Source organism: Rattus norvegicus, chromosome 10, assembly GCF_036323735.1.
Source record: "Rattus norvegicus strain BN/NHsdMcwi chromosome 10, GRCr8, whole genome shotgun sequence".
Taxonomy (NCBI): Eukaryota; Metazoa; Chordata; class Mammalia; order Rodentia; family Muridae; genus Rattus; species Rattus norvegicus.
Window position 1 is genome coordinate 102,276,421 of NC_086028.1, and position 23,504 is coordinate 102,299,924.

Here is a 23,504-nt window from a genome sequence, read left to right on the forward strand (position 1 = left end):
TATGGGGCCATCCATCTCTTCTTCCTTCTTGGTGCTAAGTGTTGGCTGGAGACGGAGAGATGGCTCAGCAGTTACGAGCACTGTCCTCTCTTGCTGGGGACCTGGCTAACTCCCTCTTCTGGTATCAGCACGCAAGTGGTACACAGACTGTATGCATGCAAAAACGCCCCACACAGCAAACAAGCAAGCAAGCAAAACCGTGTCTGTCTGTGGTAGTGAGAAACAAGTAAAGTCCTGATCTGCACTGAGGCCGCGGCAGAGGGGGCAGACCCTGATGACCTCATGTCCAGTAGCTCACACGCAAGGGCAACACCAAGGCTGCACTTGGCAGGAGCAGCACGGAGACCATACAGCCAAGATAAGTGGCCACCACTCACCCAGATGTGCTGGAGGTCCTTGCTGTTGACAGGGTAAATGATGCAGTTGGTGCCAATGAGCTTGACGGCACAGTCAATGTTGACGTCTATCACCGTGCCACACTGACTGTCCTAGGGGAAGAAGGAAAAATTCACACGGTTGCACTAGGAGACCCCAAACAGACACTCCCTAGTGATCTTCACTCCCCAACAAAGCAGCTCTGCTCCAAACAAGAGTGGGAGCAGACAGACTCAACAGCCCGATGGGATGGGGATGAGGGGCTGACTCACAGTTGAGCGCATGTGCCGGACCACATCCCGGGGCACCACAGAGCGGTCCTCCAGTTTCAGCTGTAAAGAAAACATGAATGAGAGGCCTGGAAACAGCAGACCTGAGGCAGAACGCACTCCACTCAGGTGCATCCCGCCAGGGGCAGACAAGGGAACCTTTTATCTGTATTCAGTCCTTCTCTCAGTGTCTTACCCTCTGACCTTGGCTCATCAGTGCTCAGAAGTGGTTGGAGGACTGGCATGACACTGGGCAGTGGCCAGTCACCATGAAGCCAGCTGTCACTGGACACCACCCTCCTAATCTGGGTTATCCTGCCTGCCCAGCTGCAGCCTGCTCCTTATCTGTGACATTGCACAGCCTGTCCTGACCCAAGTGAACCCCCAGAACTGCCACCTACTGCTGCTGGGTGGCCTCAGCCTCTACAGCCCAGGCAGAGCTGCCTCTCTGCCAGGCTGATTCGTCTTCTCTGTTCTCGAGTCTCCAAATCTGGATTGTTCTGCCATGGAGCAACCCGTGAGTGATTGCTCCAGGACTGGCAAGCACACACCAGGGAGAGCTGCCCTCAAGCTCTACCCAGCTCTCAATAACATCAGCAAAGGCCTCTCTGCTCTCAACTGAGAAAGGTGACTGCAGAGGAACAAGATGGAAACGCTGGGGGGGAGTACAAGGTCACCACAGCTTTGAGGAGGACAACTAAAACACACTCTACAAGTAGGCTATGACTTAGAGGGAAGCAATGAAGCACCACGATAAGTAGGAATGCACAAACTGCCACAGGGACCCAGACCTGTTCCAGATGACAACGTGGTGATCGGTGTTAGCCTACTGCTTCCATGGTACCTCTGCAGCCAGCACTGGGACCCGTGACAGGATTGAAGCCACAAACAGAGCCCAAGTGCATACACATACAGCTCCTACCATCACCCATGGCTGCCTGACTCCTGGCTTCAAGGCACTGGAGGGAATGCAGAGAGGCTGGTGCCCCTTCTAACTGTAAAGACACTTTGTGCCTGCCCTACCTTAACTGCCTCTTAGCTTAGACTTCGAGACACCACCAATCAGGGGCCTAAGTCATCACAGAAAGCAAAGGTGCACATGGGAGGGAAATTCAAAGAGTGAGAGGCTTGAAGAGAGCCATGAGCTGAGTCTGCAGGTCATGCCCCTAGTGGCCTTTGTCAGGTCCAGGCACTGCTAGGGGAGGAGGGGATATACATGTACAGGCTTCGATTGACCAGAACAACCTTACACAGGGCATGTGGGACGGAGGCCCTAGTTCTACACTGAATGTGGGGGGATCTTATGGAAGCGTGACCTCCCCAACGCCGCTCGGCTCTCCACCTGGAAACCATCCTCAGGAGCTCTCTCCTCTAATCTTGCATGGCAAGGAGCCCCAACTCCCCAGAGCCCTGCTGGCACTGGGAGTGGCAGGGAGGAAGAGATGGGGAGGAAGAGGGGTTGGTTACTATGTGTCACTCCCTTGGCCTTGCCAGTCTTGCAGGGGGACAAGCAAGGCTACCCATCATCCTCTGTGACTTTCCTCTTCACTCCCTTGTCTTTCTCCAAGACTTTCTTTTTTTTTTTTCTTTTCGGAGCTGGGGACCGAACCCAGGGCCTTGCGCTTGCTAGGCAAGTGCTCTACCACTGAGCTAAATCCCCAACCCCTTCTCCAAGACTTTCAAATATACTTATGTAGCCTGGGTACCCCCACACGGCACTGCTCTATCCTAGTGACTCCTTCCTTTCCTTCCTTGCCCCAACATGGGTTGTCTGCTCCTCAAAGCCCTCAATGCTCCCATTCTGTTAGGACCTGCTGTGGCTCTGGGGAGCTTCGCTTCCTCTGCTCTGCTCACGATGGTACCAGGCTGGTTTCTGAACACTCTATACATTACCCTTGAAGTGCCCACAACTCCATGAAGTACACGCTACCACCATCCAGTCAGCAATTTTACAGGTAACAGAGAAAGCTACATGTCCAAGGTCACACAATTCATAGAAGCAACACAGCCTGGCTCCTGTGCTCTCTCTCTGCATCACACAGACATTGACACTTTCTGAGAGTTGCAGAGAGGTAAACCGTACTTCCAGTGGCTCCACACATTTTCAAACAGAGCTTTGCCGTTTTAAAAAGCATTGGAGGCATCTGTGGTGGGGTCTGACTGTAGTCCTCACAAACCCCCCTAAGGCTCCATCCCTGGGTCTAGGCAATGGGCTTGCTCTCCAGTTCCCTTCATCTGGAAAGGTCAGGTACTTAAGTCACATGTGTCAGACATCACCAGGAAGTGAGCACCAGTGGGCACTGTACCTATGAATTAAAAGTCCAAGTCCCTACTTCCAAGGAGTGCCCTGCATCCATTCCAGCACAGATAGAGTTGAGAAGGCATAGACTTCAACTGTCTAGACAGCCTCTAAAATGCTAGCACTGCCTTTCTGCAGGGTGCCAGCTGTTTGCTGTCAAAATGGGCAAGTTCATGACACCAGGGAAAGCGATGTTTGCCCTGGCTAGCCGGACGCTACTCCGGACGCAACATCGATGACAGCACCTCAGACTGACCAGGAAAAGTGACCACTGCCATGGCAAGGAGAAGATTGCCAAAAAAAATCCAAGATCAAGGTCTTTGTCAAAATTTATAAGTATAATCACTTCATGCCTACAGGCACTCTGTGGATATCCTTCGAAGGAAACTGTTGTCAACAAGGATGGCTTTTGGGGTTGGGGATTTAGCTCAGTGGTAGAGCTCTTGCTTAGGAAGCGCAAGGCCCTGGGTTCGGTCCCCATCTCCGGAAAAAAAAAAAAAACAAACAAAAAACAAGGATGGCTTTAGAGACTCAGCTCTGACACGTGAGGCCAGGGGAGGCCAAGGCCAGTTTGAGAACCAATACAAGACAGGGAGAACAAACGGTTTTTCTACAAGCTTCACTCTTAGGTATATTTTTGTTTTTATCATTAAAAAAGAAGAAAGAGGGGGGGAAGAGGAGGAGGAAGAAGAGGAAGAGGAGGAGGAAGAAGAGGAGGAGGAGGAGGTAGAAGAGGAGGAGAAGGAGAAGCAGCAGCAGCAGCAGCAGCAGCAGTTCCTCAGAGAGTTTGCCAGCCAGCATCTAGCATTTCCTGGAAAGCACCAGTGAATGTTAAGTTTCGGAACAGCAGAAAATAAGCCTTGACTCCGACTGCTAACTTCTGCCTGGGGGCAGTCATGGGGGTCATCATGTAATGGCATGGAACAGAGCAAGGGGCAGTCTCTGCTGCCTCTTCTGAAAACAATTCAAGGCCATTCTGTGGAGAAGGGGAGTTCAGCTTTAAGGCACCCACTGCCCAGACAACACTGATGTTGTCTGAGTGTCAGCCTCTGCTCTGCCCGGCTGCTGCTCCAGCTCTGGCAGTGAGGAAAGCAGAGCAGACACAGGCCAGGCTGTGTTCAGAGCTAAAAAAAAAGGCAACATGGGGGTTCTAAAGGGGTCACTCTGACCATATACCTGTGTGAGTAAGGCAGTGTCTGGAGGTTGGCAGGGTTTAAAAGGGACAGAGAAGTTACTCAGGCCTTAAGGGAGGAACCCTGAGCAAGGCGGAAGGACCTGTGGGCCTGAGCCAAGGTTACACATCTGGATCACCTGCCTGGGAAGGGAAGGCAGTGAGGGGTTCTGTGATTTTCAGCGGGGAGCCACTCTGTCCTCTCTCTATCCTAGGGACACAGGACAGTTCCTGTGACAATGACAGGTCGAGAACCCCCCCCCCCCCACACACACACAGCGGCTGCTTAGAACACTGAGAAAACAAGATGGGTCAAAAGTCATTTCCATTACCTCTACTCTCCCACCCCATCCCCATTTTTTTTTTAATTAACTTGAGTATTTCTTATATACATTTAGAGTGTTATTCCCCCACCCCCATTTAAGATAGGCTCTTATTGTGTAGCTCTGGTTGGCCTGAACTCAGAGGTCTCCCTGCCTCAGCCTCTTGAGGGCTGGGATTACAGCTATATGCCACATGCTCGAGATCTCATTCTCTCTCTCTCTCTCTCCCTCTCTCTCTCTTTCTCTCTCTCTCTCTCTCTCTCATTTTAGTATTTATGTGTATCTGTGTTTCTGTGCACACATGTGTGTAGTACCTATGGAGGCCAGAAGAGAGTGTTCAATCACCTGAAACTGGAGTTAGAAGCAGTTGTGTACTCCCTGACATGGGTGCTGGGAACCAATGTCCTCTGGAAGGGCAGCCGTCACTCAACAGCCCAGTCATTCTACAGCCTATTTTACTTTTTTAAAAATTAAAAATAAAAATTGTCGGGGCTGGAGAGATGGCTCAGTGGTTAAGAGCACTGTCTGCTCTTCCAGAGGTCCTGAGTTCAAATCCCAGCAACAACATGGTGGCTCACAACCATCTATAATCAGGTCTGGTACCCTCTTCTGACCCGCAGGTGCATTACATGCAGGCAGAAAGCTGTATGATATATACATAATAAATAAATATTAAAAAAATAAAATTTAAATAAATAAATAAAAAATTGTCAGGGCTCCCCAGCTCTCACATGGCAGCTCTCAACCATCGGTAACTCCAGTTCCAGGGGCTCCAGTATCACCTTCGGCTTCCTGGGCTGGGCATTACACATAAGTGGTACACACACATGCATGCAGGTAAAGCAACCATACACATAAAATAATAAATAATACTAATACTACTAATAATAATAAATAAATAAAACGGAAAACGACATGAGGACACCGGATACCATACTGACCCCCAGCCTCCACAAACACAGGGGGGAGAGAGTGCACCCACGCACAACTGTACAGAGATGAGGGAAGGGCTGTGGTCCCAGGAAGACGCTGCTGTAGAGTGAGCAGGCCGTTCTCACTGATTGGGCTTCCAGAGGCCCATCTGCTAAAGAGGCCACCTCCTCCAACCTCCCTGGCTGCTCTTGTGCCTGAGCTATCCTGCTCCCAGTCTGGAAGCTCAGTTATTAAACTGACCTTGGTCAATCAGGTGCACTAAACATTTCCTGTATAAAAACTTCCAATTGGCTGAAAACAGAAGGAAGCTAAAGTAAGACAATTGCAGATAACAGGCTCCCCACCCAAGGCAGAGCTGCTAGAAGGCCACAGGAAGTTATTTAAGCATTTCATTTCTAATTCCGTGCATCTAAGTACATCTGTGTGTGGGCATGTGCACATGAGTGCAGGTGTCCAGAATCCCTGGAGCTCTAGTTACAGTCAACTGTAAGCCACCTGACATCAACCCTGGGTCCTATGCAAGAGCCATCTCTCCAGTCCCCACAGGGAAGCCACCAGCCACACCACTGTCACTCACCTCTAGTCAAAACCAGTAAAGCCAAATAGGTGTGGCCAGGCTTCAATCTCAGAGCAAGAAATCTCCCAGGGCATTGGTGTTTAGGACCAAGTCTCTCTTGGGAGCAGGAGCACCCAGGGCCAGCTGAGCCTCACACCTGCTGAAGCTTGATAATCAAGGGTTAGAAGGATAAACTGCCTGCTGGGCCCTTACTACATCCCTGGAAGAGTGGAAAACAGGGACATTTTGTAGTGGACCCTGTTTTAGACTTGTGTCCCAAGAGTGAGGTGTTCTCTGCTCCTCAACCCCTGACTGACCTAGGCCACACAGGGACTGAAGCCTATTCACATGGCCAGGACTCCAGCCACTCCCTGAAGTAACACTAGGACAGGCTTGCATAGTCCTAAATGTGTTTGCTACTTCCCAAGGACATAAATAAGCTACCCACCCTCAGAGCCTGAGCTGGGTCTGAGCCCCAGCCACACAGCTGAAGAGAGAAGTGAGGACTAGGGGTGTGTTAGGAAAGCATGCCCCTTCCCTTGCACTCTGTGGGCCTCTGGTGTGGAGGCCTTGCTCAGCTTACTGTAGATCCTGCCTCCAGCTCTGCAGTCCCTGGAGGGCCTCCTGCAGTTGCATGTCTGTAGCCCCATTCCTCAGTGCACTGCCCTGCCTCACTGTAAGGGCCTAGCCTTCATCTAACTAAGTGGCCTGGGAAGCTCCCCATGCTAGACTGAAGGATCCATTCCTCTGTGGAAATCTAAAAATGTGTTGGAAATCCTGTATCAGCAGACGCCACAGCTGGTTTTCAAACCATGGGTCCTGGCCAGCATTGGAAGAACAGAGTATCTGTATGCCTTATATACACAGGGAGGGTAGATGCTATTTGGAGGAAGTCTTCACTTGTACATTATGAACACATTCATGTCCTGTGTCACAAAATGAATTCTTTACTCTGGGTCACTGTCATAAAGCTTGGGAAGCTTGAGAATCCTCATTCCACCCAAGTCTCTGCCTGCCACTCGTGGCCAGCCCAGCAGAGAGAGACTTCCCCTTACCAGCAACCAAACACCCACAACCACAGCATCTATACGTTCACACTTAGATGCTTTCTGTGGAAACCCATACGTCTGGCCGCCCTTGAAATGGCCCTGCATTGCCTAGAGCAACAACTGAAGGGGCGGCAGAAAAACAGAACTTCCTGTTTGCTGGAGCCAGGCCCCTCTTTCAGTGTCTCCCCAACTCCACACTAAAATGGGCATGTGACTGGTCAGGGATTCCAGCTTGTGGAGAGTAAGGGCTTTTGGGGCAGTTAAGCTCCATGTGGCTCAGTTGGTGGGAACTCAGCCATCAGCATCTGGAGTGAGAATGGAAGACTTGACTAGCAGTGCACACTTGGCCAGGGAGGGGATGAGGAAAGAAACAAAATGCTGGCCTAGTGTGGTGGTGATGTATTCCTTTAATCCTAGCAGTTGGGATAGAAGCAGGAGAACTTCTGTGAGTTTGAGGCCAGCCTGATTTATAGTGCTAGTTCCAGACCAGCTGACATCATAGTGACATCTTACCTCAAAGACAGATAAATAGATATAGACACATACAGTTTTAAAAGTATTTGAACTCTCATTCTCATTATTATTTATTGACATCTTTGGCTAGAACATTACAAATATACAATCCAGGAATCATCCCATAGAAGGTTCAGGCCGGGTTCCACCAAGTCCACCAATAGTTTTTGAATGTTTCCTGTAGATTCATATGATACAAGAAGGTAAATACAAGGGGTGGTGGCACTCACGTATAAAGCCCAGCATGCACAAGGCCCTAGCTTTGATCCCCCAGAAAAGGAAGGAATAACAGGGTAGAAAGGTAAAGTGTTTAAAATGGTGAGCACAGGGACTTGGTGGCAGAGATGGAAGTGGAGAATGTGCAATCAGAAGAAACAGGAGTGAAGAAGTAAAAATGAAAGGTTAGAAAGCACCCAGGCTGTGCATCTGTCATCTCAGCACCAGGAGTTGGGGACAAGAGATCATGAGTTAGGGGTTAGAGTATGCTGCTACACAGAGAGATTGGGTCTAAAAACAAAACAGAAAAGAAAAAGAAAGGGGGGATTTAAAAAATAGCTGAGACTGCATCCCTTGCAGCTATGTTCCCCAGGAGGAAAGGGAAATAGAGTGCCAGGCTGTCAGTGAGCAGAGCTGGTCCCAGCCAATGCTGTGTGGAAGAGCCCACCTCCCAGGACCCATAACAGCATCATTGGTTTCACAAACAACACAATTTCTACTTCTAGGCCAATGAGAAGAAAGTATCAGGGCATGCTGGCATCCCAAGGTAACAACTGGTGAGCAGATACAAGAGTTAATCAAAACCATTTCTGAGGGGTGACATCACTGCCTGGGTGAATCACTAAGTCCAAAGACTTCAAATACCCACCTTTCTACCTCCATTTCTTCCAGAACATGGCAGAATTAAGTACCTCAGGATAGGGAGCAGAACAAAAGCACCAACTGAGAAGTACTCAGAACACCTGGGAGCAAGATCTGTCTATTCCTCAGGTAGAGTGAGACAAAACCACCAGGAGGCAAAATATACAGGGAAAAGTGGGATTCTAGGCGTGGGGGACCACACAAGAACTGGGCTTTGCTGAGGACACAGCACTACCACTTCCAAGTAGGTATCAACATACATCCTAGAAGCCAGAAGTTTCCTGGGGACAGGACAGCCCTGGCAACTCCAGAGCTTCTGCTCCGGTCTTCAGGCACCCTGCCTGGCACCTCTTCTTGCTACAGGCCATGCTTCTGCTTCACCTTATGAATGGCCTTCTGAGGAGTACATCCCTACAGAACCCCCAGAGCAAGTCAGCATGGCCCTGGGGCCTAGAACACCAAGGCAGGCTGTTAAGGTGCTAATAGCTCAGCTGGAGAAGCCAAATGCTCATGAAAACACAAAGGCTGGAATGAGATACAGAAATTAACACAGTTGTATCACGACTTCAGTGCCCTATTGAATTGGAAGGATTTTAAGTCTACCGGGGAGAGTCATGAGGAAATGCCACAATGAATTGTGTAGTATTAATAACCTTATGTGGTTATTAATTATGTGGCTTATGTGGTCAACATTCTCTACCTACCCCCTTGTATGTGCTGGGAGGCTTCCATCCCAGTGGTGGCTTATGGCTAGAGGTCAGTCTGGGCACATAAGAATGCACAAAGATGGCCGATGTGAGTCTGTCCTCAGAGGTTACTGCTCAGATCCTCAGCAGTATTACAAAGGGCTCTTGGCTTCTGGAAGAAGCTAATACTCAACCCCAAGACAGGAAACAGGTGCCATCTCAGGCCTGCAAAAGCAGCTGGAGGGAAGAGGACAAGTTGGACTTTGCAGCTGGGCACCTCAGGGGGAGGTGTGGTCCCATTCAAAGCAGGAGTGCAGGGTGGGCTGAGCCACAATGAAGTAAGTCTCACAGTGAGCCAGGTCGAGCCCAGGGCAAGATAGCAGCAGGCTGTGGTACCCTGTAGGAACAGGTAGAACCCAGACAAGGGTACGAAGAGCAGAACCAAGGATGATGCGTCTTGCACATTACACCTTTAGAGTATTCTCTGATCTTGTGAGCTCATCATAAACCTGACAGAGGATATAGGTCCTGAGAGCACCAGTTGGGTTTCAAGGTGCTGCATTTTACAGTAAGCAACCACAAGGTGGCGCATGGCTGGCCACATGCTGTTGAGCTGCTTTTGAAAGGCAACTAACTGGCAGAAAACAGACAAGGGACCCTTAAAACGAGAAAGGAGTCTTGTAATGAATTCTGACTGGCATCAGCGAGGTCATGGAGCAGTGAAAATCAGAGGCGGCCAAAAGAGCTCTCAGGGCTCTGGGGGGGAAGGGGCTTCTCAGGATGGTTGCTGGTCAAAATCCCAGTAAGAGCTTTAAAGATGGTTCTGGGGCAGGAGATGGCTCAGTGGTTAAGACCACTGGTGCTCTTCCAGAGGATCAGGGTTCAGTTCCCAGCAACCATACGGTAACTGACAGCAGTCTATAATTCCAGCCCCACTGGATCCAACACCCTCTTCTGGCCTCTACACATGGTGCAAGCCACCAGTACACTATGGTATATGTAGTAGCACATGCTTTATTGCCAGCATTTGGGAGGCAGAGCCAGAGTTTGTGGTCGTCCTGGTCTACCTATAGAACGTTCCTGGCCAGCTAAGGCTACACAGTGAGACCCTGTTTCAAAAAATGAAAAAAGACAAAAACAAGAAAGAAAAAGTTTCTAATTAAAACAGAGTTCTGACTTTCCACTTCAAACCTTCTGAATGTGGACAACAATGTTGATGTAATCCTCTCAACCCCAGCCCCAAGGGCCTGGAAACTGAACCCAGAGCAGAGCATCATGGGTGCGCACTCCACTACTGAGGTACAAACTGGAAATCCATTCCTTTTGTTTCTTTCTTTCAGGCCTCGCTACACAGCCTGCCCTTGACTTCCTGACACGCCTACCTCAGGCTCCTGAGTGCTGTGATCACAGGTGAGCGCTATCACACTCCAGGGCACACTTGTTTTTAATAGACTGGCCTGTAGGTCAAGGTGTTAAAACATGGTGGCTTAAAGTAATTAACACCATCACTACTCAGCATTCATTCCCTGACAACCCTTTCTGTGGTTCAGCCTGGGGACAGACACAATGCCACCAAGTCCTCAAAGGATATGGCCTCAGCTTTGAGAGACTGCTCAGGTAGGTCAGTACTAGGGGGATGGGAAGTGCTGAGAATGACAGACACAGAGGCAAGAACTGAGCCCAGCCAGCTGTTGCCAAGGAAGTAAAGCTCAGATTCTGCCAGTGCCCAGCAGACACGGTTTGACCACTCATGACTTCCAGTGGAAGGGCTTCCTACACAAGAGTGCAGTTTTAGAGGTAGATTCCTGGTCACGAGCAAGCTGTGGCCCTGGTGGGAGGATGTGGTCTCAATCACTGGGACAGCCCTTGGTACCACCTTGCAGGTATTCCTCCTGCTTTGTCCCCATCTGTATAATGTGACCTTTTGGCAGTGTCAAGTCACCACCCTTCCCAAAAGGCTGAAGCAAGGAGCTTTGCCCAGGCAGGACAGTGACTTTCTGTGGCCATGCTCCCCAAAGCTGCAAAATGACAGCTAATCAATAGGCACTCCACAAAGCACACTATCCTGCCTCGCTAGGCAGGCTCGCCTGAGAAAGGAGTCACTCAGCACTGCTATTTTTAAAACTGCAGATATAGTGAGAGAAGGCAGTACAAACGAGCCATGAAAGCCTCGATCTGAGGCTGTGGGGCAGAGGCAGAGTCCCATCGAACTATGAGGGGCTCGTCTTCCTATGGCAGACTCAGTTCCTCAATGTTCGGCCTTTTGTTTTGGATCACTACTGGTGGCCAAAGAAGATTACACTAGAACTTTGCAGCAACACGCAGCTGAGCAAACTCACACAGGCGGGTGAGGACTCATGACCTACCAGAGCAACTGTGACACAGCACTGTCCGTCCATGACCGTGTGGCCTACTGGGGCTCTTTTCCATAGGGAAGTCAAAGCTTGGGAAAGGCATGGAAAGCCAAGGATGAGCTTTAAGATCCCAGGAATGAGAGTAGACCGTGACAGTCCCAGTGGTCTCTAAAGTCTGGCACACACCAGTGCTGTCCGCCCCTGCCCATGAACAGGCAGGCTGGCCTTGCTGAGCTGGCAGAGGCACCTGACCCCTCAATCTCCTGGGCTCTTAGCACTGACCTCTAACCTTGTGTTTTCCCTCCTTCCAGCACGCGGACTACCAGAATTTGGTCAGAACAGGCAGAGTGCCTTCTAAACCAGTGCTTCTCAATATGTGGGGCAGGGCCATACCAGATATTCTGCATATCAGATATTTGCATTATGATTCTTAACTAGCAAAACTCAGTCATGAAGTGGCATTGAAATAATTTTATGGTTGGGGTCACCACTAACTAGTACATTACCACAGGTGCTGTACTAAAGGGTAGCAGCATTAGGAAGGCTGAGAAACACTGTTCTAAAACATTTCCAACAAACTAAAGGCACATGTGCAGCGACCTGTGGTGACTGGCAAGGGTGGGACACTGTAGAGACTGGTCAGCTCCCACCTGAAAGCAGGTAGGTAGGGATTCCTGTGGGTGGGTGCTGTGGACTTTCCCCAGCAGGCCTTTTTCCCTGGCAGAAAATGGAAAATATCACAGCTGAACCCAACCAAAGAACACCACTATAAAAATTAGAGCAGCTAGCACTCTAGGCTTAGGCTGACCCACAATATTATACCCCTCATCCTCACTGAAGCTACCAGCACCCAGGTTTGAGTGCCTGCCTTCTACTCTCATAGGCCTCACTAGAGAGGCAGGCAGTACAACTAGCATGTAGGGGCTCAAACCCTGGAAGGAAGAAGGTATAGTCCTTTCACAAATGTTTAGGCTGCCCCCTCTCCTACCTGGGCTGGCTCTATTTCCCTTATTCCTGGGCTCTGAGGGTGTAGGGGACCCTGGGAGGCCTTGGGGGGATGGGATGGGATGGGATGGGATGGGATGGGATGGGATGGGATGGGATGGGATGGGATGGGATGAGAAGGGATGCGTGCATGCAGCAGGCCTGGAAACTAAAGGCCAGGAGGAGCACCAGACTGACAGAGTGGCCCTGTACCCAAGACCACAAATCTCTGGTCCAGAAGGATGAGAACAGAGTTCATCTCGAGGCCTGTCTCTTAAGGGAGGGAGATAGCCCAGTTTGCACATCTGTCTGATATGCTAAGTCCGCCAGAAGTGCTGTAAGCACTTGCTCTCCTACATATCCACCCCTTTCCAAGTATCTCAGTGTGCTCAGGCAGATAATATGCCCACCTTACACCAAGGTACAGGGATGGGGTATGAGCAGGAGACTCTAACACTAACACAGTGGTGTCCACTCACCTTTTCTCCCCAAAGGACTGGGCAGAAACACAGCCGCCCAATAAGGAAGCCTAGGCTCCTGCTGGCTAGCTTTCATTTACTATGCTGCTCACTTGCTCCATGGTATACTGTCCATCCATTTAGTCAACTGAAAACTCCTGGGTGTCTATGGGTTCCATAGACCCTGTCCTAGATGCTAAGGAAGCTCCGAGAGACTACAGCACAGCGTGGGAAACACTCTCCAGATGTCGTCCAACATAGCTACATGATCTCTTGCCCAGGTCAGATGTCACTGCTCTGACAGCCCTCTCAGGAAGTACTCTATGGTGTCCCTGACCCTTGCTTTCCTTCTCTCCACAGCACTTTATGGCTTCTGATTCCCTGGTCTCCAGATGCCTGTGGGTCCAAGTGTGAACCCCATGTGGTTAGGCAGTGTCTCCACAGCATCCCCAACACAGGAAGATGTAGCGAAGGGCTGCTGCAGACATCCTGCAGGGGAAGCCCAGGACGGAGGACAAGATCAAGAGCGGGAAGCAGTCCCCAGTGCTGTGGAGAGACCCAGTGTCACACTGGACCCACAGGGTGGTGTGAGCAGAGTCTCACTGGTACAGCTAGAGAACCCAGAAAAGAGGAACAGGCTCATGTTCCTGGGAGGACTAGGACCAAAAACCAGGGGGAAAGGAAGAGGCAGAGAGGAAATGCACAGATAGGCTGCAGAGGCGGTCACTGGTTAGGGTTAAGAGAACACACTACGTTTGCAAACCCATATGTAATTCCAGCATCAGGAGGCCCAGTGCCCTCCTCAGGGCTCTGTGGGCACCTGCATGCACAAACATACACACATACACAGAATTAGAACTAAGATCGAGTCTTTTAAGCGCTTAGGCAGGAAACTGCAGAGGGAAGCTGGGACGGATGAACCTAGCTCTCAGAGGCCGTCTAGAACAGTGTCTACACAGAACCCAAGCACAGGAGGAAACTGTGTTCATGTCAGTGGGCCTCAGTCAGAAACTGCTTCTTGTGGGAAGGTGGATTTCCAGTGGGCTGCCAGGATTCCCACAGCTCGAGCAGGACCTGCCTGCTGTCATCCAAAGAGGCCACAGTGGCTTTACACCAGAACCTTAAAGGTGGACGAGTTATCAGGTCCCCAAAAGTCCCCTGCAGCAGCCCCTTTTTGTTATATGGGTTCCCCTCGACCAGCCAGCACTGGTCAGGGAGGGTGGTCCTAGCTGTTGGAATAACCCACACTTATTGTATAAACTGGCTATGACATTGAGTCCCGATCTCAATTATTCTCTGCTGTGCTGGAGGCTGGCAGGATATAAACAGGTATCTCACTTCCTCACCTGCTGAGGAAGAAAGCAAGCTGCCGTGGAGGCGGTCTCTTCCTCAGTGCCAGAGGGTCCAACGAGGATGAACAGGCACTGTGCTACTGCGGATTGGCTCAGATTGCACAAGTAAGGAGTGTGGCTTTTTGCACTGAAGCCAGTGTGAGCTGGGCAGGGAAGTAGAGCCAGGTGGGGACAGTGGCAGGGAGTGGGGTTAGGTCAGATGGGCTAGCTGAGAAACTTCCGGGGCAACAGGCCAGCAGCAGCCTTATAGGATACAAATGTTTTCTAGTATGTCATTATTAAACCTCAAGTAGGGCCCCCAAAAGCCCAGCAATAGCTGGCCACAGCAGACACATGAAGCTTTGCACAGCAATCCTGGCTAATATCCTGGCCCAACTGTCTGTCCTCTGAATTAGTTACCTTTCCACTGCTGTGATGAATCAAAGTGCTTAGCTGGGCTCACTGTTTCAGAGGGTTAGAGTCCATGATGGCGGAGTGAAGGCATGTCTGCAGGAACACCTGAAAGTTGGCCTCCTGATCCATCCGCAGGAGGCAGAGAGCACACTGGGAATGAGGTGAGTCCTGTGACCCACTTCCAGTGACATGGCCTCCAACAAGGCCACACCTTCGCATTTTCCCCAAACAGTACCCCCAAGTGAAGCCCAGGTATCCACACACAGGAGCCTGTAGTGGCCATTCTTATTCATTCAAACTACCACATCTTCCAAGCCCACTACTGGCCACCTACCTATTGGATTACTGTGACTGTATGACCAGGGTCCACGGTAAAGACCCTGTAGATGGAGATGTGCTTAGACCCTTAAAACAATGCTTTAAATCTGATGGTTGAAACCAAGTATCTATGTAGGATTCCAATTCAGAAAGAGATCTTTAAATTCTGAGTCCGCCATGTTTCCTAACTCTGCACGTACAGTGTTACACTAGCAAAGGGGAGATTCACCACTGCTTCATGAGCCCTGCTTAGTCTCCAGAAGGACCTGCCTGTTTGTCTATCCACTGCCACACAATACCCCATTCTAGTAGACAGGTAAGCCAGCTGAACACTCCATCTGGGTGAGGCTGAACACTCACACTCATGGAGACAGGAAAGCCAGCATGTAGGAAAATGGGAAACTTTCTTGTTAATTTTTTTTTTTTCCGGAGGTGGGGACCGAACCCAGGGCCTTGCGCTTCCTAGGCAAGCGCTCTACCACTGAGCTAAATCCCCAACCCCTCTTGTTAATATTTTTACTTTTACCACATTGATTTAATTTGTGGGAGGAGAGAGTAATGGGTGCCCATGTGCAAGCATGCATGTGTGAGTGTGAGTGTGTGTGTGTGTGTGTGTGTGTGTGCGCGCGCGCGCGCGCGTGTGTGCCAAAGGTTAACCTTGAATGTTTATTCCTTCCTCAGAAGCTATCCACCTTGGTTTGTAAAAGATTCTCACTGAGACCCAGGTTCTCCTATGGGCAAGGCTGGCCAGCAAGTCCCATGGATCTTTTTGTCTCCACCTCTATGGCATGTGGGTTCTAGAGCTCACCACCATGCCTGGCTTCACATGGGACTGGCTCAATCTTGCTTGTTATTTAAGACAGGGTCTTGTTATGTAGCCCAGGCTGGCCTGGAACTCTCAATCCTCCTGACAGTTTGTAGACTGAAGGGATCATAGGTGTGCAACCTAGCTCACTCACTATTCGTTCAAACTACAGCCTAGATACATAAATGACGAACAGGGACTCTCAGTTTGGGGGAGCTGCTGGTGGCAGGGGACTGCCTCAGCGCTTCACATCCTGTTCTAGAATGCTAAGATCAGATAAGATCAGAGTCTCTAGGGGTAACCCAGGTGTTGGGTTTTGTTTTTTGTTTTTGTTTTGAAACAGGGTTTCTCTGTGTAGCCCTGGCTATCCTGAAACTCACTCTGCAGAAGAGGCTGGCCTAGAACTCAGAGATCTGCCTGCCTCTGCCTTCCAAACTGTTGGGATTAAAGGCATATACCACTATAATTTTCTTAATTATTTATTTTTATTTTCTGCCTATGGGTGTTTTGCCTGCATGTATGATCTGTGTACCACAAGCATGTCTGGTGCCCACAGAGGCCAGAAGACGGTGACAGACCTCTTCGACTTAAGTGGGTGCTGGGAATTGAGTCCCAGTTTTCTGGAAGAACAGCCAGTGCTCTAAATGCTGAGGCATCTCCCCAACCCCCAAAACATGGTTTTAATTGACATGTATGTATCAGTGTGTATATATGCTTCATCTGTGCAGGTAAGACTTTCTTGCAGGCATAGATAATCAACACTTTCCACTTATAAAGTTAAGATTCCTAAATGAACTAAAACAAGCCTTAGCAAAGTCGCCCAACATAAATAGTAGCACACGTGCCCTGAGCAGACAGCTGCCCTGCACGCACTGCTGTGATGGGTGAGCTGGGAGGCACTAGCAGCCAAGACCCACTGGGGAAACTCAGAGCCTCCCACCCAAAGCACACAGGTAGGGTCCCCTTTTCCCATGACTGTCAAGTGCCAAGTGGCCCAGGAGCACTGCAGTTCTGAAGGGCCAGGCTCCTGTCAAGCAACAGACAGTTCATCCTACTACTTTATGTGGCCCACACCCCAGACTTCCAGAGGCTACAAGACCAGGCTGTGACCTCTGCCTTTGACAAACCAACACTGGTCATGGCACACTGCAGCTGGAGTGACAGTACCCTGGAAAGGTCACACAACATCTAGAAAGACCCAGGGAAGGTGTGCAGCTCAAGATTTAAGACAAGAACTCTGTTGCTAGGAAGATTTGAGACTTAATGCTTTCAGTTGCTAAGGGTCAACAGTATTTATAAATAGTAACGGGGTTTAGCCACCAAAATGCTGTAAGATACCAGCACACAAGTGGTCTGACCTGAAGGACAGACTGGTCCCAACTCAAGGCCTAACAAGCAGGCTGATAATAATCCAATTCAAAAACAGACAAATGAGCGAGCTGAGAAAAGGATGATCTTGCAGAGAACTTGGGTTTAGTTCCCAGCACCCCCAGCATCTCACAACCATCTATAATTACAGGTTCTGGGAATACAACACCCTATTGTGGTTTCCATGGTTACCAGCATACATATGATACAAGATATGCATGCGGGCAAACACTTTATACAAAATTATCTTAAAAAAAAAAAAAAACCCAAAAAAAAAAAAAAAAAAAAAAACCCCACCAGAATTCCAGCACTGGAGAGGCAGAGGCAGGCAGTTTGAAGCCGGCCTGGTCAACAAAGTGACCAGGACAGCCAGAGAAACGGTGTATCAAAAAACAACAACAAAACAAAGCAAAGTAATCTACTTAAACAGTCATGTGTTCAGAAACACCACCACCACCACCACCACCACCACCACCACCACCACCACCACCACCACCACCACCACCACCACCACCAGAGCCACACTTGGGATTAAGGAAATGCAGATCTACCTCCATGTGTGTGCCCTGGGTGAAGGCCCTGTAGCTCACACCTGGCAGGTGGAGTCTGAAGTCCAGGGCCCAAGTAAAGGGAAAGGGAAAAGCAACTGGACAATTCTGACAGGGGCAAACGCCAAGGACAGGGCTGAAGAAAGGTCAGAGAACTGATAGAAATACACTGTCCCTCAAGCTAATTCCCCACCCCATTCTAATTCAAATAGCTCTGACTCCCCAAACCCATCTGTGGTACCAGAGGCTACTGACAAAACAGCACCCCAAGAGGATCTTTGGACTCCCTAAACTGCAGAGCCAGCCTCTTCCCTGAGACAACACTGAACTGGACCCCGCTTAGCAGACTGGCAGCCACACTTCAGAGAGGGAAGGAAGGAAGTGACATCCGAAACAGCTCTGAGGGATGGGATGGGAACTGAATGGTCTGAGCCAGACCCAGCTTACACAGGTCTGAAGCAGTGGCCTGCAAGCCGTACAGCAGTCATACAGGAAGCCTTGTGCATAAAAAGCAAAGTACGCAGCAATGTGGGCTCCCCAGCTACTTCAGAGACCGAGGCAGGAGGATCATTTGTGTATAGGACAAAGTCTTTGGTCAAGACCACACTGACCAAGACAAGGAAACTCTGTGAGGCAAGGGCTGGGTGGTCTGAGAGTTTGACCCCAGCATGGTCTACACGTGAGATCCAGGTCAGCCAGCGCTACATAGAGAAACCCTGCCTCAAAACAATCAATCAAAAAACACGGGTGTGGGGGTTGGGGATTTAGCTCAGTGGTAGAGCACTTGCCTAGCAAGCCCAAGGCCCTGGGTTCGGTCCCCAGCTCCGGAAAAAAACAAAAAAAACCCAAAAACAACAAAAAACAAAAAACAAACAAACAAACAAAAACCACGGGTGTGGTGGGACACAACTGTAGTTCCATTCCTTACAAAGCTAAAAAAGGAGGACTATGATGAGTTCAAGGCCTGCCCAGCTACATAGGGAGACTTAAAAAGAGACAAAACCCAAGAACTACAGGAGAGGCCTGGGGCTGAGAATGTGCCTTAGCAGGTGGTACTTGCCTAGCGAGCCAGAGCTCTGGGTTTGATTCTCAAAACTACATAAAGCAGGGATGATGGCACACAACAGTCTCAGCACTCAGGACGGAGGAAGCAGATCTGCAGAGTTCAAGGGGCATATAAAACAAGAACAGAAAAACAACCCAGACATTCACACTAGAAAGTGCATGGACCATAACTGGACAGACCTATCTCTGGTGAATGGAAACACAGGAACATGAACACCCTCTCCTGGTCTTTTTGGAATACTGTGTCATCTGCATGTATCCGTTAAGACACAGGAACATAAATAAGTCAGCCTTAAGTCTAGAGATCAACAATGTGCTTACTCTGCATATTTCAAAAGCCTAAAGGTAAGAGTTTGATAGTTTCTATCAGGAAGAAATATCAAAAGGGTTTCAAGTATAATTCAGTGGGTACACACTTGCTTAGCATTCAAAGGCTCTGAGACCGATCTCCCTCTAGCTCAGGCAGGAAATAGTTTTAGGGAAAAACTAGCAGTAGTCCCCACTGCACCTTCAATCATACGAAGTGGCCTCAACCACAAGTGGAGGAGGGAACTGTCCCATGTCAGGTGCTCTGCTCAGCACCTCAAAGGCTAGCCAATAATCCTTGGGGAACAGAAATCTGTCATTTCTAGTTGTCATGGCAATCACAGCTCTGCATGTACTCCTCCTGGCTCACTTCACCCCCTGGTCTGACCCTACTGCACCCACTAGAGGAAGGGTCCTGTACACTGCCGCTGCCCTTCAGAAGAGAATCTGATTATGAACGCCACCAAATAAGACTGTAAGAAACAAGCAGGAAGGACACAGGGACACTTCAAAACATGCAGGAGGAAGGAATCCCGGCCAGGAGTCAAGGAATGACCCTGACAGGAGGCAAAGGGTGACAGTCCAGAGGCTGTGCTTTGGCCTGCAATGTCATGTAGAAGGGGTCAATTGCACTAAAGCAAGGCTGCCAGTGCATTCTAGCACATCCATCGACAATGAGCAGGCTAAGTGACTTCCAAGTCTCCATGGGTGGACAGAGTAAGTGCACAGGGCACTGCAAACTTGAGCTCCTCAGCACGTGCATGGTCCTTTGGGACCTCACCCCTTTGTACAGCTTGTTAGGTGGTAGGGAGTGAGAAATTAGTTAGGGAACAGAGATTTTTCTGAACAGAAATATTTATACACTTGTAAAGATTAAAATAAATGTTTACTGAAATATAAAATAAAAAGCAGCTGGCCTAACGGTTATATTACATTACAGGAAACCTTGAAGCCCATTTCCTTCTTTAAAGATTCTTGGATTTTTTTATTTTATTTATTTTTTATTTTTGGTACAGGTTGGGCATCCCTGTTCCAAAACTTTGAAATGCTATAAAATCTGAAACATGAACACGACCCTCAAAAGGTTTGGATTCAAGGAGCAGAGAGATGGCTCAGCAGTTTAAAGCACTGGCTGCTCTCTGAGGCCGTGAGTTTAATAATCCCCAGTCTCATGTGGTAGCTCACAACCCTGTATAGCTCCATCAGGGGACCTGATGTGTGCAGGTGCCAGGTACAGACACACATGCAAGTAAAACTCTCACACACGAGCAAATCGTCTCAAATTGAGAACACACACATCTATAAAGCCACGCTGCCACAGCGGCACGCATACGCCTATGCTGCCACAGTGGCACACACACCTAGTCCCAGCAACGGGAAGCAGAGGCAGGCATACCCCTTTGAGTTTCAAGCCAGTCTGGTCTATAGACTTTCAAGCTACATTATTGTCTTAAAAAAAAAAGGGGGGGGGGGGCCTGGAGAGATGGCTCAGTGGTTAAGAGCATCGACTGCTCTTCCAAAGGTCCTGAGTTCAAATCCCAGCAACCACATAGTGGCTCACAACTATCTGTAATGAGATCTGATGCCCTCTTCTGGTGTGTCTGAAGACAGCTACAGTGTACTCATATATAGTAAATAAATAAATATTAAAAAAAAAAAAAAGGTGTTGGAGACATGATTAAGAAAAACCATCTACGGGTTGGGGATTTAGCTCAGCGGTAGAGCGCTAGAGCGCTTGCCTAGGGAGCGCAAGGCCCTGGGTTGGTTCCCAGCTCCGAGAGAAAAAAAAAAGAAAAGAAAAAAAAAAAGAAAAAAAAAAAAAAGAAAAACCATCTAATATTAACCTCTAGCCTCCCCTATAAAAGGTTTCTCTTGGGTTGGGGATTCAGCTCAGTGGTAGAGCGCTTGCCTAGCAAGCGCAAGGCCCTGGGTTCGGTCCCCAGCTCCGAAAAAAAGAAAAGAAAAAAAAAAGTTAAGCACACTTTTGAGGTTTTGTGCGTTTGATGGAGGCCAAGTCCCAGGTAGGATGATGAGAAGGCTGGAGTGGAGGAGGTGGCTAAGGGATTCTGGGAGTGCATACCATTGCTGTGTTTGCTCCAGAACGGCATCTCATCTCTGCTGTGATCATCTGAACAATGGCGTAACTATGACTACTGTTCTGCTCTCTTCCCTGTCTCCCAGCACACCAGCCTCTCCTGTGTGCCATGCAGGGAATGCCTGTTACTACCCAAAGCCTTCCATGCCTTGGCTTTCCTCTGACAATGCTTCCAATTGCCCTGTCTTCCTCTGCACCCACACGGCTTACCCTCATTCAAAGCTTCACTACTGTCTTAGGCTCTAACTGGGGAGCTGGGCCTAAGGCTGAACAGCACTTCAGTGAAATTAACCCGGGGAAACCTTTCCAGTCGATCAGCAGTCCAATACAGGTTCTCTTTCCTGCCTCTCAGAAGTTGCTGGCTCACAGTCAGAGTCATTTTGTTCTACAATTTAACACATTCAATACTCCATGCGTGTGACGTCATGCCTGTGAAACGCACTCAGGTAGCTCATCTGTACTCCCTATATTTCCTAACTGTCTGCACGCTCTCCAGCTGGCTACTAAACCATAGCAAGCCACTGCTGGGTCCTCGAATACCCTCTGTGGGGGTATTCGACTAGCTCCTGAGTCTGTCACCCAACGTCCTGCCTGTATGCCACAGAGTATGCCGCATGCTGTCATGTCTTCTCAAGAAGGGATGACTAAGTAGCCTGGGGACACTGCCCAGGTCTAACCAACTGAGTTCTTCCAGGTCAGCCTCATGACCTGCCCTCACCTGTAAAACAACACTTCACTAGGCTCAGCCATGAAGGCTTCAGAGTGAACATAGAACTGGAGAGGTGGCTCTGTGGTTAAGAGCACTTGCCCAGTTTGACTCCCACACGGAGGCTTACAACCGTCTAACTCCCACTCCAGGGGACTGAGTTTTGAGAGCACCAGGCACACACATGTAACCAAAACACTCATGCACATAAATAATAGTCAAAAACGTTTTGAGTGTACAAAACACTACTGGCCATACCTAGAGCAGAACATGTCTTGGGAAACGGCAACTGTCACTGTCAGAAGTAGCGTCTTTTATCTGCACTTACCTCCTATCCTACTTCTAGCTCCGTTCTCAAAACATAGTCCCAGGCCTGTGAACTTTAGAACGGCTGACTTTCCCCTAACAAACTCCATCATAGAGACTCCCTAAGCCTCTCAAAGTGTTTTACTCTGATTCCAGCTGTAGGGAAGGTGACCCCTTCCATGTCATCAGTGCACAGATCTGCATGTGATGTCCTTGCCCTTATGGCTGACAGAATGCGCATAATGTATTTTATACTAAAGCACTGAGATGCATCCCATATAAATAAAATCCACTGAGGTTCACGATAGCCTTTTTTATAGGTTAAAAGAACTCTTTTTTTGTTTCTTTTTTTTTTTTTTTTTTCTTTTTCAAGACAAGATCTCTCTGTATATCCCTGGCTCTCCTGGAACTCATATCGACCAGGCTGGGCTCAAACTCCAAGATCCACCTCTGCCTCTGCCTTCTGTGCTAGGACGACAGCACCCTGCTGTTAAAGGAATTCTGGTTCCCAAGTCTTGTTGCCTTGGAGATAGGGTTTGTCTGTGAAGCCCAAACTGACCTCAAACTCTCCATCCTCCTGCCTCAGCCTCCCAAATGCTTGGGGTTCCAGGCATGCACCACCATACTCAGTCCTCAGTTTGGAACAGCTAAATTGAACCATTTCTCTTATATTTTTGGTTGTGAGCCTAGCCTTTAACGGCTGAACCACCTCTCCAGCCCATGAACCATTTCTCTAGCTGCACGTCATCTTTGCTCCAGCTGTCCTTCCAACTGCCACTGCTGTTCCATGTTCTTCTCTTTCAAGGGCTAAAGTACTCTACATGACAGTTCTTCCTACCCCAAGCTCCTGCACCACTGAATAAGAAATATACCCTTCCCGTGGGCTCAGGTTTTATGGCCTTCTGTGCAGGTATGTACTCCCTTCCCTTAGCAAACTTCCCCCAAGCCAGTGATACTTGGTGTCTCATACAAACTTTGTCTCAGCAATGAATCAATGAATCAATCAATGAATCAATCAATGAATCAATCAATGAATCAATGAATCAATCAATCAATCACCTTTATTGAGACTCAGTCTGACCATTCATTTGGTGTTCACTTGATTATCACCCCTAAGTGCTTATGCACAGAACTGAGTGAGGAACAGAGAGGGAGACAGTGAAGCCCATAAACCTAAAACATTTTATCTTCAGCCCCTTCCAGAAGCTTGCTGCTGTCCCCAGTCTAGAGAAGGGGAGTGTCTTCTCCCTGAAGCACTTGGGCTGAAGCAAGTTAACTTTAGCAGCACAAACAGGCCTGGTTTCAAATCTGGACTCACACTCTCTGGCCTTCACTCTCCATCTCCAAAATGGGGCACTAGCCACTTTGGGGGAGTAAGACAGCATGTAGAAAGCATAAGCCCCCAACAGCAGCC

At 49.1% G+C, this 23,504-nt stretch overlaps 1 protein-coding gene across 2 annotated transcripts in view; it reads right to left on the bottom strand.

Annotated features, from left to right (window-relative positions):
• Ube2o (ubiquitin-conjugating enzyme E2O) overlaps positions 1 to 23,504 on the bottom strand; it is a 47,161-nt gene that overhangs the window by 12,003 nt on the left and 11,654 nt on the right. For both annotated transcript variants that reach the window (XM_017597746.3, NM_001427322.1), the window contains exons 2-3: positions 648 to 707; positions 378 to 488 (exon numbers count right to left, since the gene is read on the bottom strand). In XM_017597746.3, coding sequence (XP_017453235.1) covers positions 378 to 488; positions 648 to 707 — 171 coding nt within the window. The remainder of the gene's footprint in view (positions 1 to 377; positions 489 to 647; positions 708 to 23,504) is intronic.